Genomic DNA, 23,222 nt, shown 5'->3' on the forward strand with positions numbered 1-23,222 from the left:
CACGAAGATTAAATATTTAATTTATGGGGAATACACAATTCAAGGTGAACGAGTGAAACACATTCATTAGAATAGAAGAAATATGCCTTGATACTATCTTTCAACTTCATTTTCTATGCTAATAATTTCCTTAGTTTTTTTCAATACTTTAATGAATTTCAACATATGTGTCTTGTATTTGTGTTAAGTTTGAATCACTTTTCTGGCACTTTTGATTAATCACAATGATGACAAATGATGATTAGATGAAAGTGATGAAATGCATGACCACATTTTCTGATGCATTTTTCTTAAAGATAAGAAATTACATGAGATGAACGTAGTAATCCCGATTTGATAATAAAAATTACAGTTCATTGGAAACATTATTCAAAGAAATCTCTCCACAGTAGGCAGAATTATCAATCCATGTTAACTGAATGTAATATACAGGTTGTATAATTTGATTACACATCTAGAGAGGCTGAACCACTACTTCTCTGTCAGTGTTTGCTAACTGTGATGCCATGGATAAATTAATGGAGAGACAATTACTACCTACGCTTAGGCTACAATTTCGTTCAACTTAGGTCTTTTGTGGCAATGATGATGAATTAAAATTTTATGATGCACCCGCACATATGGCCATTTTGCACCCTTCAATGTACACTGGGGAATACCCTTATCTCAAATCCTTACCTGACAGTTTCTCAAAAGGCTATAAACATGACTTAAAACATTTTTATCATCTCCGAACAGAGATGATGAACTGATGGGCAGGTTAAAAGTCTGTCTGAGAAAAGTAAAATCAACACATTCAATAAGAATATGATGAACACTTAAAATTATATTACAGGCATTGGAAGGTTCAGCCCATGCAGCAAGTGACCTTGGGTGAGATGGCTGTGTCCAATCTGCAGGCGAGGGCAAGATCATGAGTTGACCACTCAATATCTTCTACCACCAAAGTTCTTAAATTTGAATTTCTGGAAAAATTTAAAAATTAGCTCATTTTCAACTAAGATCGAATTTTTTACAATAATTGAATTAAAACATGTTTTCCGGAAAGTACTTTATGACACAACCAAGAAAATGACATAAAATTCTTCACTCACTGATACTCCCCGATGGTGTAGTGGTAATGTCGTCACCGTGTAATCAAGGGGTCCCAGGTTCGGAGGCACAGTAGTTTGGATCCCATTTTAAACTGTAGGTCCAGTCCCGATTAGCCTAACTGTGCATAAAGTGGACTTAAAACAACAAATTCTTCACTGATCATTGCAATTTCATTTAAATGACACCTGCATATTTGAATTTAAATTTGTCAATCCATTTTATTTTTTTAAAAATATTATGGTATGGTATTTACTAACAGCTGTAAGTACTTACTTATGCTTCGGTTCTTTCAGAATCACTTTGGCTGGATCAGTCTTCCTGATTTCACTCTCCCTAACTGCTTCTGTTAGGGATTTGAATGCTGTAGCGTGTATTCTGCAAATCAAGTAATAATAATTTCTTAACAGTTTTGCACAAAATATACTTTGATTATATATACCAAAGTACCTGCTGCTCCAGGAAGATTATCAATCTGATTTGTATGCCATTACAAATCATAATGAAGGATGAGTGCATCTATTAACTTGTACTAGTTTAAGTGTGTTTTTTGAAATAGCAGATAAAAATATACAACTTTCACTTACCTTTTCCCCCATCTTACCTGGATATGACTCAAGCCATGGGTCATGGCAATAAAAATAAGGAAGTGTTCGTTCATGAGCACATGCATCAGTGATAGTGGAGTGGGTGTTCAAGAAGTTAGCATGCATTCTATTTTCTTATGAATTAAATATAAATACTCCCTTGCAGAGTTTCCAAACTGGACTTCTCACATATATATAAACTTTTTATGACGTGGTGAAATACACACATACCGGGTAGCCACAATTAAAGTTGCCCTACTTGGAGTCTGTTCAAAACATCAGATTGCGCTGAAACTTGGTGTAGAGACTGTGGAGACCATGGGGAAGTGAATGCTCATGAAAAAAGTTACAATTTTCACCATTAGGTTGAAATGTGATGCTGAAATCTGGTGCACAGTGAACACCATGGGAAACACTTCGTGCGCCCATTGATCACACTGTCTTATACTTCCAAAGGGTTGTTCGTGTTCACAGGGTGCGTATTGAACACTGCTGTACTGACAAACTCAAATTACTGGTTGCCAGACTTCAACTGGGTGGTGAAAATTTGAACGACTCTTTTTTCATCAGCATTGACTTCCCCATGGACTCCATAGCATCTACACCAAGTTTTAGCGCAATCCATTTTTTCAACTAGGCTCTAGAACAGGGGGTCTTCAACCTACGGCCTGTGGGCCAGAGGTGGCCTGCAGAGTCCTTTGCCGTGGCCCGTGCCCGTTTGAAAAATAAGTACTTAACATAAAAACCAGATTAAGTAAAAAAAAAAAAAAGTTTCAATGCAGGATATGTATTATAAGTAATTGTCATTGAAATTGTTAATGTGGCCCGCATTGTCTGACAAGTTCAAGACCCTTGCTCTAGAAGGCTCCGAGTAGGGAAAATTTAATTTTCAGCACCACATTTCCACCTGGTGGTGAAAATTTGAACTATTCCTTTTTCCGTCAGCATTCGCTTTCCCATGGTCTCAAGAGCCTCTATACAAAGTTCTAGCGCAATTCGTTGTTTTGAACGGGCTCAGAGGGTTCGGAGTAGGGGAACTTTAATTGTGCCCACTCGGTACCTGTGTACTTGTTCAGTCATATAAAAATGTGAGCACATGCTCACTACTGGTGCAGGTGCTCACTGAGGTGCAAGCAGTCTCCTAAATTCATTTGTTTCAAGCTCCCATATTTTCCATTCCACCATCCAAGTCAGTCAGCTGGTAACAGTGACTTTTTATCTAATGCTACTGGTAAGTGTTCACAGTTTCCTTCCATTTTCATTATTTATCATTGCCTCTCCTCTCTGTACGTTTATATAATTTTCTTATTCTTGTTCATGAATGATGGGCATCATACTTCTGGTTTTACTTTCTAGTAACAGCAGATATTTTGCATTGCATCCTCAGAGTGAGTTAAAGAAGATAGTAAGAAAGAAATAACAAAAACCTGACAAATACTGAATATTTGTTTCGATATACACCATTCTAACATCTGATATGTTTGGGAGGGCATGTGAGAAATTGTTTACACACCTTCCCTCTCTGAGAGTCTCCTCAACTTGAATCCACCGTAACAGTCAGCAGTGGAAACAAATGAAGCTAAAACTTCAGAGTGCGAGGCAATAATCTAATCTTCACTTGATCTTTGCAGAGTGACAAAGCACATTCAGTACTATTAAAGCAAACTTTCACATTTTCTTTACACATGTGTATATTGACTGCAGCCCTGTGTATAATCTATTCCAAATAACATGTTGTTATCTTACCCTTACAGACATGAAATACTCAGTTTTGATTATTTGTTGGTGACTGTTCCTTCCCCTTTTTTTTACCAACCTAATCATTTATTGGTCCTTACATAAAGGAAAGTCACAATTATTGCTGGATCCAACCTATACCGCTGTAGAAATGTTTAGGTACAGAGAAAGATTCTCTGCAGATACATGTTTCAGACCTACAGGAGCAACAGGAAAACATGGGTAGACATCTTGATTTTGGTACAACATTTCTTTAGATGCATTTTTTGAAATGGTTGATTTGTTTAATTAGTTTGATTTATCTTTGATTGATTGATCTTCTGTTTTAAGTCCACTTATGCACAGTAAGGCTAATCGGGACTGGACCTACAGTTTAAAGTGGGATCCGAACTACTATGTGCCTCCACCGGGTATCGAACTTGGGACCCCTGATTTATCATTGATTCAGTTGATTTAGAATATCTACTTTTAAGGTCAAATCTAGGTTTTGGGGGCCAAAAAATTTAAAAAGGACATTCAAATTTGGTTCGAAATAGTTTATTCATTTATAAAACACAATAGAAAAATGGCAGATTCATGAAGGAAATCTACCTCATCTTGTAACTCATTGGTCTAAAAATTTGAATTTGGAGTCAAAATCAAGCTTTTTGAAGTCAATAAATCTATAAAAGATATCCAAATTTGATTTCAAGTAGCCTGTCCATTATTTTGAAAAAGAGTAGATTCATAAAAATAACTGTAACCTATATTTTGGTGTGTCCAAAATATAGGTTTTCCCAGTCATGGGCATCCAGAATGGGGGGCAAGGGGGGCCATGGAAAGTCAACCAAAAAATATGTATTTCACACATATAATTTAATTTTAGCCACAATAATATGTGTTAATTATTGCATGAACACCATACATTCAAATTTAAGCAATGTTTTTTAGGGAACAACACTATTTTTTGGGAAAATTTGCCTTCGCTTGCCCCTTCCTCCCTGGAAAAATATACCTTCCTTGCCCCTCACTGGAAAAAATCCTGTGGACGTCCATGCCCAGAGTCGATAAGCCTGTAAAAGCACCCACTTTGGAATCAGAGTAACGTATTCACCATTTGGTTATCATAAAATTGTACAACGATTGCTAAAATAAATCTAAATTAAATTCTATGAACTGCCAAAAAAAATTGAATATAGCCAAAATCTAGGCTTTCGTTATTGGAAAATTTTTAAAAAAGTCTATTTTGGATCACTGGCAAATGTCAACCATTTTTCCAAAATGAAGCATCTATTTTTTCTGTTTCTTTTCAAGTAAACCCCATGTAGATTTATGCTTCAGTTGTATACAAAAGATGTTGCAACAAAATATCAAGATGTCTCCCCAAGTTTTTCTGTTAATCTTATGGGTCTGAAACACAAATTTGCATTGAAACTCTCTGGACCTAAACATATCCATGGGGATATAGGCTGGATCCTGCCCTAAGTCTAGTGAAACTCTCATGAGATTTTTCTAATCATTGTGAAGCTAAAATATTAAAACTGAAATAACAAATAAGCTGGTCACTATAGTACAATTATTAATTCTAAAAGGGTACAAAAATTCAAACACAAATTACTCGTAAACCTGTGAGAATATACAATCATTAATATGAAAATAAAACAAAAAAATAAAAACATAAAAATAGCACTTTATTACACTTTTAACACACCATCTTGACAATATATGAACATACAAATATGTGCACATTGTACTTTACTGCAAGAGTCCCCCTTCACAAAGACGTTTTTTAAAAAAATATATCATTATTTACATAAAAAATCTTATATAATATGTAGAAAAATTCTACATTGTGTAGCGTATGGCTCATGACTTTTTTATCAAAAGCACTTCCAAGAAAAATGTCAGATCTAAGCATTAGTTTGGACAATATTAGAATGGTTTAGCATAATCCTAATTCTTTTCATGAAGGTTATTCTAATTTCATTGCTTATTTGAGGAAGTTAATAATAAAATAGCTGTTCTTTTTGCTTTGTTAGAAACGTAATTTTAAAGAGCATTGTGATTAAATATTAATTTATTTGTATGCATGATCTGCGCTCATAATAGCCATGAACCTTGATCTTAATTTCATAACATGTGATGATATACCGTGATACAGGTATAACTGTGGAAAACATATAACAAGTTAGAATGTGTAGATGAAACTGTCTGCTACAGAAATCAACATAATTCTCACTGCTGAAAGTTTGCATATTTTGATGAATTACACAGGCAAGAAATGGAGTGGATACATGGGTAATATGGACGGAATGCTTCAAACGTCACATATCACAATGAAGCAATTACTACTCTTATGCAGTACTGTCACCAGAGATCTATCACCTTCACATGTAAAATTAAAACACCACCACCACCACTGGAATTAACTACAAAGCATGCACAAACCAAACACATGCAAAAGTTAAGACAAAGATGCTTGTTACTTTACCTGATGTAAAAATTCTCTCTATTCCAAACAGGTTACTGAAGAGTTCTTTTCAATAAGTACGTTTATATTTAATACACAAACCTTCAAGCATGAGTAGTTTTGGTGCCGCTACAGTGTTACGTTACTATACAGTAAATCTTATATAAAATTGAGATTATCATGATAATACTGAAAGGTACAGGATCTTATCAGGTTACCATTTCACTGTACAAGCATGCAAGAAAAAGTCTGTTATCCACCTACTGATATTCAATATGCATTAGCCTTACTTGCATAAGTTTACACGAATCTTAATCCATTATTTTTGTACAACAAACCATGCTTCCACTAAATACATGTCCAGCTCCTGGAATGCTTCCTTTGATTTCTCAATCAAAACACTGCAGGCATGCCAAATTTTCCACCACCAGACAGCACAAAACTCAAACCACACTATGCAACATACCAGAAGGGAAACAGGTATATTAGGTGCACAGGTCTTGACTACATTGGAAGATTTGTTATATGTTGAGGTTCACCTTCCCAAGTCATAAACAAGAAACTACAAAAAAGTGAAACACCATTTAAATTAAACAAAACATTTCTAAGAAAACAAAATTTTGCAATTCCAGATGAGAAGAATGCAAAGAAATAATAAAACAAGACAACTAAGAAATAATATTATAAAGGAAAAAGAAAATAAAAAGAAAATGTTATCTTGTTTCAAATATTAAATCATATTTCTTGAAAATGAAATCAGTGAAATTTAAGTCAGCTATGCCAAGCTTTAAATAACAATGATGTACCATTTAAGAGAGATCATTTACTTTCATTTGTGGAAAATACCAGATTTATCTATGAAAGTATAATTAATTACTTTGAAAATACTAGTTAAATTACATATTTGAATTAAGTTTGTTGTAAATTCTGCCAAGAATGTCACATGTCTACACTCTGATGCAAAAACGAAAAAGCTTCAAAACAATATCTACATAATGTAGATAGTAAGAGATATATCAAGATGAAAATTTTACTGATGCCTACAGGGTACCAATACAAAATTTGCTGATAATCCAAACTGAAAACACTTAGTTCAGAATGACTCATTAGGTCTTATCTGAGTCAGTGCCCAAATCTGTACACCCCCGGTTGCAATGTTTCCAGTTCTATTCTGTGTGTGAATCAAAATACACTGCCATTTTTCCTCACCAGTTAGTACACCATGCTCTAGGGTCAACAAACGTGCAGGAGCACAGCACACAAGTGAAATAACACCATGCTCAAAACTGTAAATTCAACAGTTATTATAAATCCAGTGCTACTAATATAATATTGAACTGCCACTGAGTTTATACATTGTCTATCCAATGAACATTGCCCCCGTGATTTGATAGTTGGGATATGGCTGCCTAACGTAGTGCTACAGCATCTCCATCTGCACCTCTACCCTTCGACTCTGCTCATGCCGCAAATTCAGACATCTGCAGAGCATTGAAACAGACAGCAGAACAATGGTTGTTAGGGACCGAACTGTGAATGGATACACAGCCTTACAAAGAAACTACATGCTTAGAAATGTAATAAAAACAGTACACATGAATTTTGCTTGTATCGTGTATAATAGACTTATGGAAGCAAGTTACAAGTTAATTTATACAAATATCAGATCACTATAATTATCAGAAAATTTACTGATGTTCCATATGTGACATTATTGGCAGATAATCTCTATCAATCTCTTAACTGATCCAATCTCTACTATATTCTCAAAAAGTTACATGATAATGCATATATTTAACAATATGTACTTTACAATATATACACATATAACTGATTCATGTTTATTTTTGTGAAATGATAATTAGCTACTGAAATGATTAAATCAGCTAATTCAAAACAAATATCCTCACAAAATATACCCAACAATTTATAGAAATGTACATCATTGTTATATTAATTCACCTGACAGCATTCTTCAAATAATAAAATTAATTTGTAATGTCCTTTAAAATAAAATACAAATGATAGTGAACAGAAATAACTAAAACTAAAAGGTTACAGTGAAGAATTGAAATATGTATTCAACCTGTATTGTTTTCAATTTATGCTCTCCCATTATTTTATGAAAGTATGTTCCATATATCAAAGTACAACACATAAATATCAAAATTAATATTTTATTTTTCCAATTCCAGTATAAAGCATTTTTCCCAAAAGATGAATTTTTTAATCTCACTTAACAAGTTCATAGTTTAGAGGTTCAGAATTAATTTTATTATTTAGGCTTGAGTTAGATTACCATAGGACCCTTCATTAACGTAAAAATATAGTTTTTGTTTTATATTATAGATTTTCTACATACAGAATTATATGCTTCTTATCCTGTTACTTCTTTTGCAGTCCTTAGAACTAAATAATCATAAGAACATATTTGCTGAGTAATTTGATTAGAAAAACAATTACGATGATAGGTAAGTAAATATAGTTAGCCAGGTAAAAATCAACAATGTGAGACAATACACAGTCATGAACCACCTAACATGAAGATGAGAGCAAGGCTCAGGTGGGCTCATTAGGGCTGGACCTAAAGTGAGATCCAAACCATTAAAATAAAATCCCCATTAGGAATCAAACCTCAGACCAACTGATTACATTGATTAACATAAAAAGTAAGGATGTGATAGATTAATGGGTATTCTATTGATATCAACCAGCAGAGGTGGATCAAGGTATCATTAACATTGAAAATAATTGTACTCATCCAATAGCTCCATGAAGTGTCTTCAACTTGATACAAAAGTTTCCTATTTTGTTAATAATTTAATATAATGGTATAATTCAGCAAGGTTTGTAGTTCATTTTATGCTTGAATATGCTAATCAAGACTGGACCTACAGTTTAGAGTGGGATCTGGACCTGTGTGTGCTCCAGGGATCAAATCAAGAACCTTGACAACAGCATTACCACTATCAGGGAAACCCCGGTATACTTCAATACTCTGGTCTTGTATGTAAATATATAAATATGCACTTTACCTTTGAGACCAAAGTCTATTGCAGTCACCTAGTTACACATATTAATTCATATCAAAAATAATTTATTAATGTTTTCAAGGAACATTTGAAATTTTATATTGGCAAAAATTTCACACCAGTCCATCCCTAATCAAAGCAAGTTAAACTTCATTTCATACATTTCTTCCAGTTACACTGGACTTTTTAAACCATTCATACATATTTATAATATTGTCACATCTCAATAATCACAATCATTCATAATTCATTGATATAACACCATTAAGCCTAGTTGAAGGTTGAAACGTAACGTTTAGTTTATGTTTTATATTAAAATAAATTCTGCCTTGGTCAGCATATTTTGTTTTCAGATGATAGTCTTTCAAAGATAAACTTCCTCTGGCCGGTTGCTATAATACTCTCAGCATACGCACCCTTTGTACAAAAGCATTCACACCATAGTCTATTCCTTTAACAAGCACATATTATCATATTGTGGGACTATGGTTCTAATGCCAGTAGAAGTTTTGAATAGACATTTATATAGACTCCAAACTAACAAAGTTTTTATTTCTTCTTTTCTATTTTAATTTTCTGAGCTTCCTTATCAGGATTAAATAGTTCCTCAGATACAATATTAAGTTTCATTTAGTTACTTTTTGAAACATTTTCAACATGGAATGTCTTCCCCAGGAAAATCAAAGTTTTCTCAAACTTAAATTTAAAATAATTCACAATTATCCATGATATATTTGTGCAATAATTTTTCGAAACAATACAGGTTAAATACCATTTTTTGAGAAATGATAGTAGTAGAAACGTTAAAAGTATTGAATTGCTACTATTGAAAAAAGAATAAAAAAAATAAAGCATGCAAAAAATACAACATACTTTAGCACATAAAAAATCAGATAAAAAGACAAGAAGAAATGGCAGGAGAGGAGAAGTGGAGGGGGATCATAGATTCCACAAAGCACCCTATGGGTATCCAGGGGGGGGGGGATGGTAAAATCACAATAGTTTGAAAGGGAATCATGCAAAGAAAAGAGTTATATTGTATGTACTTCCACATGTTCAAATCTAATCATCAGCACTTACTGATAGTAATGGTTATTTGCAATATGTAAAGAACCTCTTTAAAAAATGAGCTAGAAATCTATTCACGCAGACAACTGGAGCAAGGAAAAAGAAATACATGTTAGGAATAACACTGAGAATAAAGCATAGTATGTACTTACACTTTGTAAGTAATATCTCCTAACAAGGCAGTGAATGGAATGAGGATAATGCCTAGCCAGAACGCAGGTGATAAAAATACCATACGATCCATACCCAGCATGACAGCTCCTACAGGAATGGCTGGCCAGAAATTGCTGTCGGGGGAAAGAGTAAAACAAATTATTTCAGGCACAGACACATCAAAAGCTAACTTGCCAAACACAGTATCATTTTCTTACTACTCATAGAATTCATCACATACTGTTCTAATAATATTTTTGTTTTCAATCATGAATGTTAACCCATCATAGGATCTTAAAAAGATACCATGACAGTACTGCATGCTGAAAACAAAAATGCATTTTTTTAAAAACTAACTGTTACACTACATAGAAATTTTAGCGAAAAATGCAGGCTTGACGAGGACTCAAATCCAGGTATCTGGCATACCATGCCTTTGCTATACCAACTGAGCTACCGAGGCAGTCCCAGTTTCACCTCATTTTTAGTATTGCTGTTTTACCTGTGTGGAATTCTCTACATGTGCTACTGCTATGAACTCTGTTGCCTTTGAAACACTGGTGATGCCGATGGTGTCTAGTTCCTACATAGTACATCTAATGAGTTTGCCAAATAGTAAGTTACTTTACAACTCTATGCCGGGAGAAACTCCACTGACGTCATCAGTGTTTAAAGGTATCAGAACCCATTGATGTACTGACAGAGAAAATTCCACAGTTAAAGCAGCAAGAGTGAAAAATCAGGTGAGACCAGGTTTGAATCCTGCATTTCTTGCTGAAATTTCCACATGATACTCTATATAATTGAAATACACATTGTAACACAATAAAAAGTTACTTAAAAGTATAACAATGCAGTTTATTGATACAAAGGAAATTAAGCTTCACAATTACTTACATGAGGCAATGGCATGTCTCATATTACAATCTCAAAACAAACATTTGCACTTTATACTGAAAACATAGGGTAATCTCTTGTTAATTTAAAGGTGTAACCAGTGCCCCAAGACTAACTTTCCCAGACAAAAACTTACAGTTTTTGATTAAACACGACCAACTGAAAGAACTTCATCCTAAAGGACACAAAGGGAGCAAGAGAAAGAGGGAATTCATTAAAGTACATTATGTGCCATGTTATCTTCTTGGGTTAAAGAATATTGTGCTACTGTTGTAACAAGCAATTGGCATCATACTTTCAGCCATGACAATGTGCAAAATCTAGGCAGAATTATGAACTGAGTATTGGTACAAGGCAGTTAGTCTTAACCATGATAAAATGGAGTATTTCTTCTCACCGAATCACTGCAGAAAATTGGAAAGGACAGTTACTGTTTCTCGAACAGGTAAAGATTAACTGAAAAGCAAGCAGTGGGTCTTGATGAGAGCCTAAATATGTCATCCTTAAATGGCATACTAAGATCTTAATCCAATGAACCCTCAAGCCAAGCTGAGACTTCAAAATGAGTTCTACAACGTCAACATTCTCTACATATTCTGCCTATCTCAAACTCAGCCCCTGTAGTCATTTGAACATAAATAGCATATATTTCTGAATTGCATTTCTTTTAGGTGTCAGATGTTATTTCGAATTAGAAGACACATACAGGGTGGCTCAATAAGTCACTTAACACCCCCAGTACAAGGCCACTGCAGTGCGCAACATGGAAATGGTGATGACCAATCGTTATCAGGCCAAGGGGGAACTACATTGACGCCACCCACATGGTCGGCGGCCATCTTGAATTCAACTTCAGAATTTTAAATGGGAAGGGGGTCGTGCGACATATCAAAATGGGCTAGAATTTCACGAGAAATGCAATGGTGAAAGTTTTTTCGACGTATCTTTAACCAGTAAAAAGTTATGACTGAATTCTTGTACCAATTTGTTCCTTCTCGAGGTGTTAGAAAAATGCCTTAAAATTTGTTTAGCGCTTCGATAATGCATCGAGATCAAAGTGACGTCTATGGAGAGACGTTCGCATGCCATTGCACATTATTTTAATCGGATACATCCATGAAGAGCTGTGCATTATGAATGATTGTAGCGAACAATTTACAGTGTGACACTTCCATTGAATTAAAAGTCCTTCACAGTGACAAGGCTAATGTTTATGTTCATAAGGAAGTTCATAAACAGAATATGTGACCCTTGTCATCTGATAACTAACTTTGGACAAAAACTGGTTCATAACGTTCCCATAAGTGTTCTGGTGTTCTTCCCTATTGAAAAACCCCGTAAAAAGTACCTTCTTCCATAAGCAAGGATGAAAAGAAACTGTTTATTTAACAAATCCAAGTAGCCCTAAGCATTTAAGGTTCCGTTGATGGAAAATTGACTAACCAATAGTGTTCCACACAGCACGCCACACCATTAACTTACCAACACTAACCATTCAGCTTTGATCTGTCGAAAATGGGTTATCAGATAAAAATCATTGAATATTCTGTTTATGAACTTCCTTATGAACATAAACATTAGCCTTGCCACTGTGAAGGAGCGTCACACTGTAAATTGTTTGCGACAACCATTCATAATGCACAGCTCTTCATGGATGTATCCGATTAAAATAATGTGCAATGGCATGCGAACGTCTCTCCATAGACGTCACTTTGATCTCGATGCATTACCGAAGTGCTAAACAAATTTTAAGGCATTTTTCTAACACTTCGAAAAGGAACAAATTGGTACAAGAATTCAGTCATAACTTTTTACTGGTTAAAGATACGTCGAAAAAACCTTCACCATTGCATTTCTCGTGAAATTCTAGCGCATTTTGATATGTCGCACGACCCCCTTCCCATTTAAAATTCTGAAGTTGAATTCAAGATGGCGGACATCAAGATGGCCGCCGACCGTGTGGGTGGCGTCAATGTGGTTCCCCCTTGCCCAGATAACGATTGGTCATCGCCAATTTCAAATTCCATGCTGCAGTGGCCTTGTACTGAGGGTGTTAAGTGACTTATTGAGCCACCCTGTATATTAATGAATAATTTGAATAACTTGCTGTTACATTGTTAAGATGTTATGATTCATGTTAGACATTACATAATGCAATGTGTTCATCTGAAAAATAAACATGGTTTCAACCAAATGTCAGCCTCACCCCCAAGTAATCCACAACACAATGTAGCTATTTTCAAACAAAGAAAAACTAGTGCCATCCTTCTGCAAGTGAGGGAAAACTTCATCTTGTAGTTTCATCATATTTCAAACTGAATTAGCTATCAGAATAGTTTGCTGATACCCAGATGATTAACATAAACATAAATTTTGACACACATTAAACTTGAGTTTGTATTTATAATTCTATTACAGCACATATATGGACCTAAAGTGATCACTTACCTGTATGCAAAAACAAATAAAAACCATGAAAGTATGGAACCCCATATAGCCAGATGTGTTACCCATGTCCACGCACTTGTCACAAGACCAGCTTTAAGACACACCGTCACTACAACGTACTGAAATACAAAAAGTACAAGGATTAGTAAAGTGCATAACATTCTAGTAAAAAAAAAAAAAAAAAATAATGTTTAGCTTTTTGACATGCTGATCACAGTCACAGTCAATTTAACTTTGTGATCTACAAATAGCCTGCAATTTAGTGTAAAGTTTTTTTATGTATATAATGTACAAGTAAATATATAGATATAATTCATGTACCTTGATTTTGTAAAGAATGTGTTTAAGCATGCAGTTTCATTTCAAAGGTAAAATCTATATCAATCATCTAGTTACATACATGAAGTCAGGGAGGTGAACGATGCAATTTTATATTGAATCAGATCTATCAGTATCGGCAACAATTCTGAACAGGTTCATTCTTCATTTATAGAGATAAGAACGTATTACTTACTGTGTACACCATGTTTCCCACAACAAGGTAATCACTGCTTCTTCCGTTACCCCACACAATGTCATGTTCGCAAGCCAATAAGGGAAGCCAGTATAGTAAAATGGAATGGACTAAAGCATTCAATATCCACATCCAAAAAACTCGCACATTAAATAATTGTGCATTCTGTGATGGTTTATAAAGGGCAGGATATTTGACCATCGTCTCTGCACTGCACAATCGATCAAACAGACCCATGGCAAGAGGAGGGACTGCTGTAAAAAACTGAAGAAAATATACATTTTTAGAATTTTAAATACATCCTGCATTTATAAATTACTTATACGAGTGCATAAATGAAACTTCATTGGATTTGATTAATTAGAAATTGTGCAATTCAATTAAACTACTACACAAAATTGTGCATAAATATAATAAGGGCATGGCACATCAAAGCCGGTCATACAATGACATGAAGTTAAATAATTATAGTAATTTTACAATAAGAATTGTGATTGCTACGGCCATTTGTGCACATGTACAGAATCTATTAGTGCTTGAAAGAAGGCACTTAAAAGTACAAACTATTATTTGTTATTAACTCATTGCAATGTAAATTTAATATAATTTTTAGGAAGTGTCTAATATCATGTTCCTGGAAAGGTATATTACAGACACAATAAATGAATGTAAGCAGAATAGAAATCATGGATGATGATTCAAGATGAATAAATTGAAGTTACAGTGTCTGCTGTGATAAAAACTGGGAATCAGCAAATGCAGCGACCTCCAATGAACTCATTTCTCCACCATAACCCTCATTACTGGACCAAGGAACAAAGCTCAGAAAGCATCACAATTAATCTTATCCTTTATGGAAATAGCAAAAAAAAAAACATGTTTGTTTCAAACTCTTAATTTTACATATCTGCAACACAGACATTTGCAAATCAAGTATTGAATTTTTACTTACCACATTGTATAAACCAATTGTCCACCGTTCAAATAAAACTTGTCCAGACCAACCCGAGTATATGGCAAACCAAAGTTCTATGACATATAAGCATATATTTTTGTAGAAACTGTACAAAATAACCTTGCACAAACGACTGTAATTCCATGCTCCATGGACAAAAAGAAGTTTAGTTAGGTATCGGAACTGAAATGAGAATAGTGAAAATGAACAAATCAGATTCTCATTCCATGTACTGAAACTTCAAAACAGAGTTTACCAACATTCCATGAAATGACAAGGAAAGTATGACAAAGGGATGCAAAGCCATTTTACACTAATCTTTGGCTAAGACAGTGCTTCAAGCAAGAACCTTACTTTAAAAAAATTATTAAATTTTTACATTTTAAATAAAACCAACCTATCTACAAGATTGAACAATACCACAGTTACTGCTTCATCAAGTAATATAAAACACTGAAATTACTAAAAAATTTATAAAATATTTTCTGTTCCATATGAACATCATATGGAAACTGTGTATCCAGTTATAAACAAGCACATAAGAGTATCAAAATAATTCATTGAACAAGTCAATTAAAATCTAATGTAAGGCAGAAAGTCATTCTTCTGAGAAAAGTAAATAAATAATCAATGATGTGAAGTTAAAATATTTAATTTTTCACCATTACAATAATATTAGGAAAGGTTTAAAAATGACAGTGTTCCTCCTCCCATATTTTGCTCCAAATTATAACTATTTCAAAATTTTCAAGAGAAAACTTTTACAGGTGAGATTTCAACTAAATGCACGGCCATGAAAATAGGTGGCTGGGCAGAATTGCGCTGGTGCCACATATGGAAAAAGCAAAGTGAGAGCAGGACAAAAGTTGCTGGTTCCCGCACATTGTGTGGCAACGTCAACCGAGCTGCGCTGCCTAGTTCAAGAGTCAAGACAGACCTATCTCCGGGCCACTTTTGTGTCATCCTTGACCTTTCGATCAAATACTGTCGTCAGTTTGGATCACATGCATTACAAAGACTAACTCTACAATGGTAACTTTCATTCTCTTAAAACTCCGAACACACAGGGTTCTGCTCCAACGTGGAAACAGCATGAACTTCTGCCATCCACCTAATTTCATGGCCGTACATTTAGTCCAGAATTTGTAGATACACAGCAGCATTGAAAAAAATTACCTAATGGATAGAATGAAACACGCCTACACGTAAATGTCTTTTCAAGTTTCGAACATGTTTCAAAAGTCACACAACCGAAACCTTGATAACTTAAAACATGAAAACCACGAGAGATATTTACTCCAATCAGGAAATTCTATAAATTAATCAATGGCAGAATCAATTTTCCAGAATACCACTTTGAGTGAAAAAATATGTAAGAAACTATCAAATGGTGTGATAATTAGATACCTAGTGACTGATGTCATGTTATCTGTCATTTGCAACCAAAATGTGCAATGTGCAGCATTTGATGAGTCTGGAACTGGGGATAACTGAAAAAGTGCCATTTTAGGAGCATATCACCTTATCAACTCTAGCAGGTTGAAATTTTGTCAACAGACGCAGGCAACATTATTATACAACTATGATGAAGGATAATTAATGCATGTGAATACATATGTTTTTTTCAAAGCAGAGTGCCTGCAATGTATTTTTACATTTTTCAAAACCTACCTGGGCTATTGAGTAATCTGAAGCACATGCTGCTTGTAAACCTTCAACCCCAGAAATTCCAATTCCAACGTTAGCTTTTTGTATCATGGCAACATCATTGGCACCATCTCCAATTGCAAGGGTAACGTTCCTTGTCCCTGATGTGACCAGTTCCACTACCTAAAGGAAAAAAATGTCATAAAATATTATTTAGTGTTGAGCATAAACACCAATTCCTTACTTCAAATGAACTGTAGGATTTTGTACATGAACTCTCAATTAGGTTTAATTTAATAAATAAACTTTTTCTTTATTTACCATAAACAATGCAATCTTGACTAGTAGTTATGAAGACTTAATTAGTATTAAAGGAAGAATGTCGTCATAGTAGATTCCTGATAAAACAATGCAATGAAACAATAAAATGAGTAAGCTTATAACCCCTCAAATGACTTGCTATTCTATTGATCACACACACCTAACTCTATTACGAGATGCCCACTGGCTTGCTGGCCCTAAAAAAATTAACACACAGTTTGCTGATTGTGAAAATATAAGCGGTGTTACACATTACATCAGTATAAATTAGGGATTGTACAGATTAATTTGCACCCCATTGATATCAGTTGCTATGGGTATATCAATGTATCCATTTTTTGGTAAAATTATGATAATTTTAATGATCCTATATATATCTATAAATAGATGATACTTTAGTGCAAAATTCTGCAATTCTATTGTTATTTTTATGAATATAATCCATAAGCCCTGCTTTTGCAGTGTTTCTCAATAACTAAACCTACTGCAGTCACCTGGTTATATAAATTAATTACAAAATCAACAAGTTCCTAAGGATATTTTGCAATTTTGTATCTGCAATTACTATAAGTGAATCTTATATCTGCCATCCCTAAAATGAAGGAAAACTTAAGTTCTTAAAATTAGTTTCCAAGTGAATTTAGAAAACTTACCTCTGCTTTCTGCATTGGAGATACTCGACAGCATATGACCGACTTACAGCTTAAACAAAGATCAAGGAAATCCCTGCGGACATCACAGCTCAGGGCGTATGTGAGAGTTTTTCCATCTATGATTAAAGCCACATCATTTTCTTTCCCTAAGGAATCACCAAAGTCATGGATATTCTTGACGATACTCTCTCTGGTACTCTGGAAATAAATAATAAAACGGGTAAAACAAATTAGAGCACTGACAACCCTGCTTTCATTAATGGGTATTTTGAGCACCTATCCCATGTTCTTGATTTTATCAGTTAATTTCTTACTAATTATTTCTAAGGTAAATAGACCTACTCCTTGTCTCTACTATGACAAATCTATCCATCCATCAAAATCATCAATGTTCTCTCAGCCACTAAGGCAGTAGTAACCTGAAAAATCTGAGAAATTCTAAACAAATGCAATTTCTTGGAATTTAAAATATCCACACAGTTTATAGAAATTATAAATTTTCAAAAATGTTATTGTTGTGACAAACAAAAGGTCCAATGGAACCTTGGGTTTGTTTTCACATAAAAAAAAAAAAATACAGGCATGAATAAGAAGAAAAGAAGCACGTACATCCAAACTGTCTGCATTGATGACGAGAAGAGCCATTCCTTGATGCAATAGCTTACATGAGTACCCTATATTAATGGCAGTTTCCTGTTTATCTCCTGTTAATACCCAGACATGAATCTCAGCTTTGAGAAGAGCAGCTATTGTTTCTGGAACCTGTAAGCAGACAACATGAGAACTAATTAAGACCAACACAATGACAAGAAAAGTTCTAGAAGAATATGAAGCACAAAGAATGGTGTACGTATATTCTGTATCTTAAGACTTGTTGAATGTTAACCCATTCACCTCCTTTGACATCTCACGCACACAAGGTTCAATTTTGCCCTAGCATCATTTGATGTGTCAGACCTGCAAGACTGCCTCTATTCTTTATAATGCTCACTGTACCTTCTCTAGTTCATACAAACACAGCCCATTGCTAAGTGCCAGTCCTTTGCCTGGGCATTTTGAATCTCTCTAGACATGTTTGCTTACCTCTGTGACATACAATGAAGGTTTCTGCGGGTACAATATCCCTAAGGCTGCAAGCAAAGAATTGAGTATTTTCTCATGCATATCACAGCTTCTGATATGAAAAAAAAAGGTGTCATTTGTTTCTTTTGACACCTCACACATTCAATTTGGTTACAATACAAAGAGGCAAAATGACTCATGGCAGTGCAAGAAATGTGAAGTTATCTTTATTTTCCCTTAATGCTTTGTGTGTACGACACTGTTTAGAAATTTAGAAATATTATGTTCTTTAAGAATAGGGGATTTATCTCAATAAATGCAAAATTTGATGTACACAGTAGACATTTTCTAATACTAAGTATACTACTACTATTAATAATAAAAGTATTACCTCATCTTGTAACTTGTCCTCGATAGCTGTTGCTCCTAACAGCATTAGATTAGTTTCAATGAGATTTGCTGCCTCCGATACTTTCCTTTCCCTGGCTTGTATGGACGTGACAGCTTTGTGGTATGTGTTCTTCCACTCCTATGAGAGAAATAACAAACTGTAAAATATGAAATAAATCTATAGAACTCTTCTATGGTCTCTAATGTCTCATACCTTTCAAACTGGACACAATCAGTGAAAGCAACTTTTCTCTTCATAACTCCTGTTAAAAACACCTATCATCTACTAGTTTCACAATTTTTGGTGTCTTGTACACAGTGAAATGACACTTTCACATTTCTACATTTTACAACCTCCTCTATAATCCATTTCTGGTCACAATACAGCAAGATGCTACAATTCTTTCACAGATTTAACAGTTTTAGCAACAGATCCCTACTTTAATCTCCTGTACTGTGTGAAAATGGAATGTTAAGATGAAAAATATGTTCACGCACATGTACATATTGTTGCACCAGTGCCATGAATGTGCTAAATCTTAGTTTGAGATAAAAGCATTTTAATATTCAATGTCCTGGAGGAAAAACTGGTTTCACATTTGGATAAATGTTGTCATCTGTAAAATTATGTACCTACTATGAGTTAGCATCATCAACAAAAGTAGCCTGAAACTGCACTAGGTGAAAAAGTCAAAATTTGCACATTCGTGGGACACAGTTTATGTTGTTGTTGTTGTTGTTATGGAGTTTAATAAACAACATGAAAACTAAGTTACACAATGCTGTTTTTTAACTCTTTTATCTGCTGTTTTTGGGAAATCATTACGATAATATATTAAGATTAAATTTATCAAGCTGGGACTCAAAGCCACAACTTTCCAGTAATGAGATGACATAATAAACATTAACCTTTTGAGTCCCAAGGCCATTTTCACAAGTAAGCTTCACGGTCCCGAGCCGATTTTGAGCAAAATGCAGAGTTTCAATTAAATGAGTGTAGATCGGAGACTAATTGCCCTAGAGAGATGAGTGATATACCGTTGTACGCGGAATAAACCAGAGATTCAGACTATATGAAATTTATGCAAATTCGCCGTATATATGGAGGGGGAAATCCCCTGAAAATACTTTTTTTTTTTTTTAAAAAAAATGAGGTGCAAGAAACATTTCTGTTAAATACATGTGTTAGGAACAATATAAAAAAGAAAAATCGAAATTCTAGCCAAAAATAGAAAAGTTATAACGTAAAAGCTACGACCTTGACACAGCATCTCGATCGAGACGCTTGGGACCGTGATATCTCGATCGAGACGCTTGGGATCCAAAAGGTTAATAGTACCAACATTTTACTCGTTTTACATCAACATCATCACAAGGAAAAGAGGAGGAATATATAAAATATTCAGGATTAAAATGAAGAAGGATCAGATCACATTTCAGACTTCGTAGCAATTCAACTGGTGGCCCACACCATTCCAAGAAACAACACTATGTGGTTATGATTAGGTAGGATACAGTCAGTCTTCTTCTTGATGATGATGTGCAAAATTTTGTGACATTTATTTCATTGTGTGCTATGCATTTTATTATGTTTCAAGTCATTTGTGAATGGGCAAATACTGTGTGTGCCACGGATCATCGATCTTACCCTGTCTTCTCCCTCATCTTGGCTGTTAGCAGTCTGCCTTTTTCTGTGTACGGCCACTGCATTACCCAGTGGCATGTGTATGGAGGAGGAATGAAGACACAAAAGTTAAGAAAGAAAAAAGATAAATTTCATCAATTCCAGATGAGCACATACATTGTAACCACATCTTTCAAATTCCAACTGGCAGATGATATGTGTGTATTGTTTTCACCTCTGCTGAGTTTTACTTGTACTAATTTTAAAGTACATTGCACTTTTGTTTATGGTCCTGAGAATGGCAATGAACGATTTAGATGCAGATCACATTGTGAAAATTCTTCACAAGGATTCCACTTCAGATTTTGAAATTAATGGTGATTTCAATTTTGAAGAGGAAATGGTGTTTTTAGTATTTAGATTATTTTTCATTGATAATTTCCACATTACATACTGAAAATATGTTTTTAATGAGAAAGTGTACATAAAATTGTGGAAAGAGGGTGTTATGTAAATTTCAGAAAGGTTTGGTAATTAAAACAACTTAGAAAACACTTTTTCTACGATACTTTGAAAAAAAAAACAGTTTACATGTAAAAACATGAAATTTTCAGGTCAATCTGCTAAGTATTAAAAACAAGCCATATCACCATCTTGAGATGATAATAAAATAAAAGTAGAAAGGATGTAATTAATAGAGTAGGTACTCTAGTATGAAAACATTTAGATTTGATTAAGTTTTCAAGCTGTTATTGACGATGGTATTTCACGGATTGTCAATGTTAGATGGGACTGGACAATTTTTTTGCAATCCTTGAAAAATCGGTTAGGGGAAGAATGTGTGCCTTCACCATCCTCCCTCTCCTGTTTAATGGAGAAGAGTGGCAAGAGGCTTGGCAACTCTGAAGGAACTTTTTTTTCAGTTTGTACAAGACCACAAGATTTATGGCTGTGGTTTTCCTCCAGTGAGGGTGGGGGAGGGAGGATGGTAGGGGGACACTATACGAAGTCAAGGACTGTAAGTATACTGCGCCACTAAACAAAAAAAAAAGCCATAATTCAATTTCAGAACATGAGCAAAATATGTTTGACCTTTCCCTACATGCTTAAATAAAATTTAGGAAGACACAAAATGATTTTAGGGCTACGTCTTTGTAAATTTTATTTAAAGGCGCAGGCAAAGACTAAATATATCTACTCTTTTTCCAGAAATTTTCTGAAACGGAATGAAGTTGTTTGGCTTAGCAGCATCTAACAGCATGTATCAGATCACTCCCAGAAGTGATCATATTCTTGTAACTTCATATTTACCTAAATTGAATGGAAAACTAATTATAAATTGACTGCAGCTGATATTTAGAAGAGAAATATTTCAAATTATTCCCACCTTTGTATGTTCAAAACACCTCCTTTCTTGCTACGTTAATGAATCTATCCTCTAGTAATTATATTAGGGATGGGACAGATTAATCGGTATCAGCCGATATAGGCATATCAACGTATCAGCTTATCAGTAAAATTACCGATTATTTTACTGATCTAATATATCTATAAATATCTTATAATTTAGTACAAAATTCTGTCATTTTCTTATACATTTTTTTTAAAATTTTAATTATTTATTTTTAATTTTCAGGGAAAGCTCCACTTCCGACGATACTCATCTTCTTCAGAATGACATAGCAACATTTACTTCCTGGTGCCTGACATGGGACCTTACATTACATCCTGACAAGTGTACTACTCTCACTATCTCTCTCAAGAAGAATCTGTTAAAGTCATCTTACTCCATCTTTGGCAATAACATCAAAGCAGTATCCTCTCACAAAGACCTAGGCATTGTTTTCGACCAAAAGCTCACATTTGAGGAACATATTTTATGCACCACAAAAAAGGCCATGCGTCTCTTAGGTTTACTCTACCGTTTCACTGAAATTAGTGACATCTCAGCCTTCACCTTGTACTTCAAATCATTCATCTCCCCAATAATAGAATACTGCTCTCCCGTCTGGTCCATGGCATGTCCCACTCATCTCTCCAGAATCGATTCAGTCTTTCACTTCTTCCTAGCTATAGTTCATCACAGGGTTCTTTCATTACGCAATTTTTCATCTCCGCATCTCTTGTCTTTTCTAAACTTACAAACTGCTTACCAGCAACGTTTGCAGAATGATTTCAGTTACTTATACAAAATTATGAATGGCAAAATCCGCTGCAACACACTCCTTGAAGAATTCCACTTTAGAGTACCTATGCGCACAACTCGCAATACAAGGTTATTTTATACAAAAAAACCTAGACTAGAAATTTAAAAAAGATCTCTCTTTTATAGACTTGCAGCACAATACAATGATCTCCCCTCAAGTATTGATATATTTTCCTCCGAGTTTGCCTTTCGGTCTTCTATCAGAAGAAATACTTGTAATTAATATCACATAGTGCCATCTCTTACTTATTTTTTTGTTCATTTGCTATTCACTTTTATGTTGTTTTGTTACTCTTAATTATTTCTTATTTATTTTTTATTTATTTATTTTATTTTATTTTTTTTATTTTTATGCTTATTATAATTATTGCTTTCTCATTGTTGACA

At 34.3% G+C, this 23,222-nt stretch overlaps 1 protein-coding gene across 19 annotated transcripts in view; it reads right to left on the reverse strand.

Annotated features, from left to right (window-relative positions):
- Positions 1 to 23,222, reverse strand: part of ATP8A (ATPase phospholipid transporting 8A1) — a 293,688-nt gene that overhangs the window by 19,921 nt on the left and 250,545 nt on the right. For 18 of the 19 annotated variants that reach the window (XM_083119296.1, XM_083119290.1, XM_083119287.1 and 15 more), the window contains 9 exons: positions 19,007 to 19,144; positions 18,163 to 18,315; positions 17,554 to 17,751; positions 16,604 to 16,762; positions 14,930 to 15,115; positions 13,978 to 14,241; positions 13,464 to 13,582; positions 10,118 to 10,252; positions 1,369 to 1,470 (listed from right to left, as the gene is read on the reverse strand). In XM_083119296.1, the coding sequence (XP_082975422.1) occupies positions 1,369 to 1,470; positions 10,118 to 10,252; positions 13,464 to 13,582; positions 13,978 to 14,241; positions 14,930 to 15,115; positions 16,604 to 16,762; positions 17,554 to 17,751; positions 18,163 to 18,315; positions 19,007 to 19,144 (1,454 nt within the window). Of the gene's footprint in view, positions 1 to 1,368; positions 1,471 to 5,067; positions 6,428 to 10,117; positions 10,253 to 13,463; positions 13,583 to 13,977; positions 14,242 to 14,929; positions 15,116 to 16,603; positions 16,763 to 17,553; positions 17,752 to 18,162; positions 18,316 to 19,006; positions 19,145 to 23,222 lie in introns of those variants that run through there. The other variant, XM_083119300.1, reaches the window with a different exon arrangement.

The sequence above is a fragment of the Lepisma saccharinum genome, chromosome 3, assembly GCF_977018435.1.
Source record: "Lepisma saccharinum chromosome 3, izLepSacc3.1, whole genome shotgun sequence".
In the NCBI taxonomy this organism is placed as follows: domain Eukaryota; kingdom Metazoa; phylum Arthropoda; class Insecta; order Zygentoma; family Lepismatidae; genus Lepisma; species Lepisma saccharinum.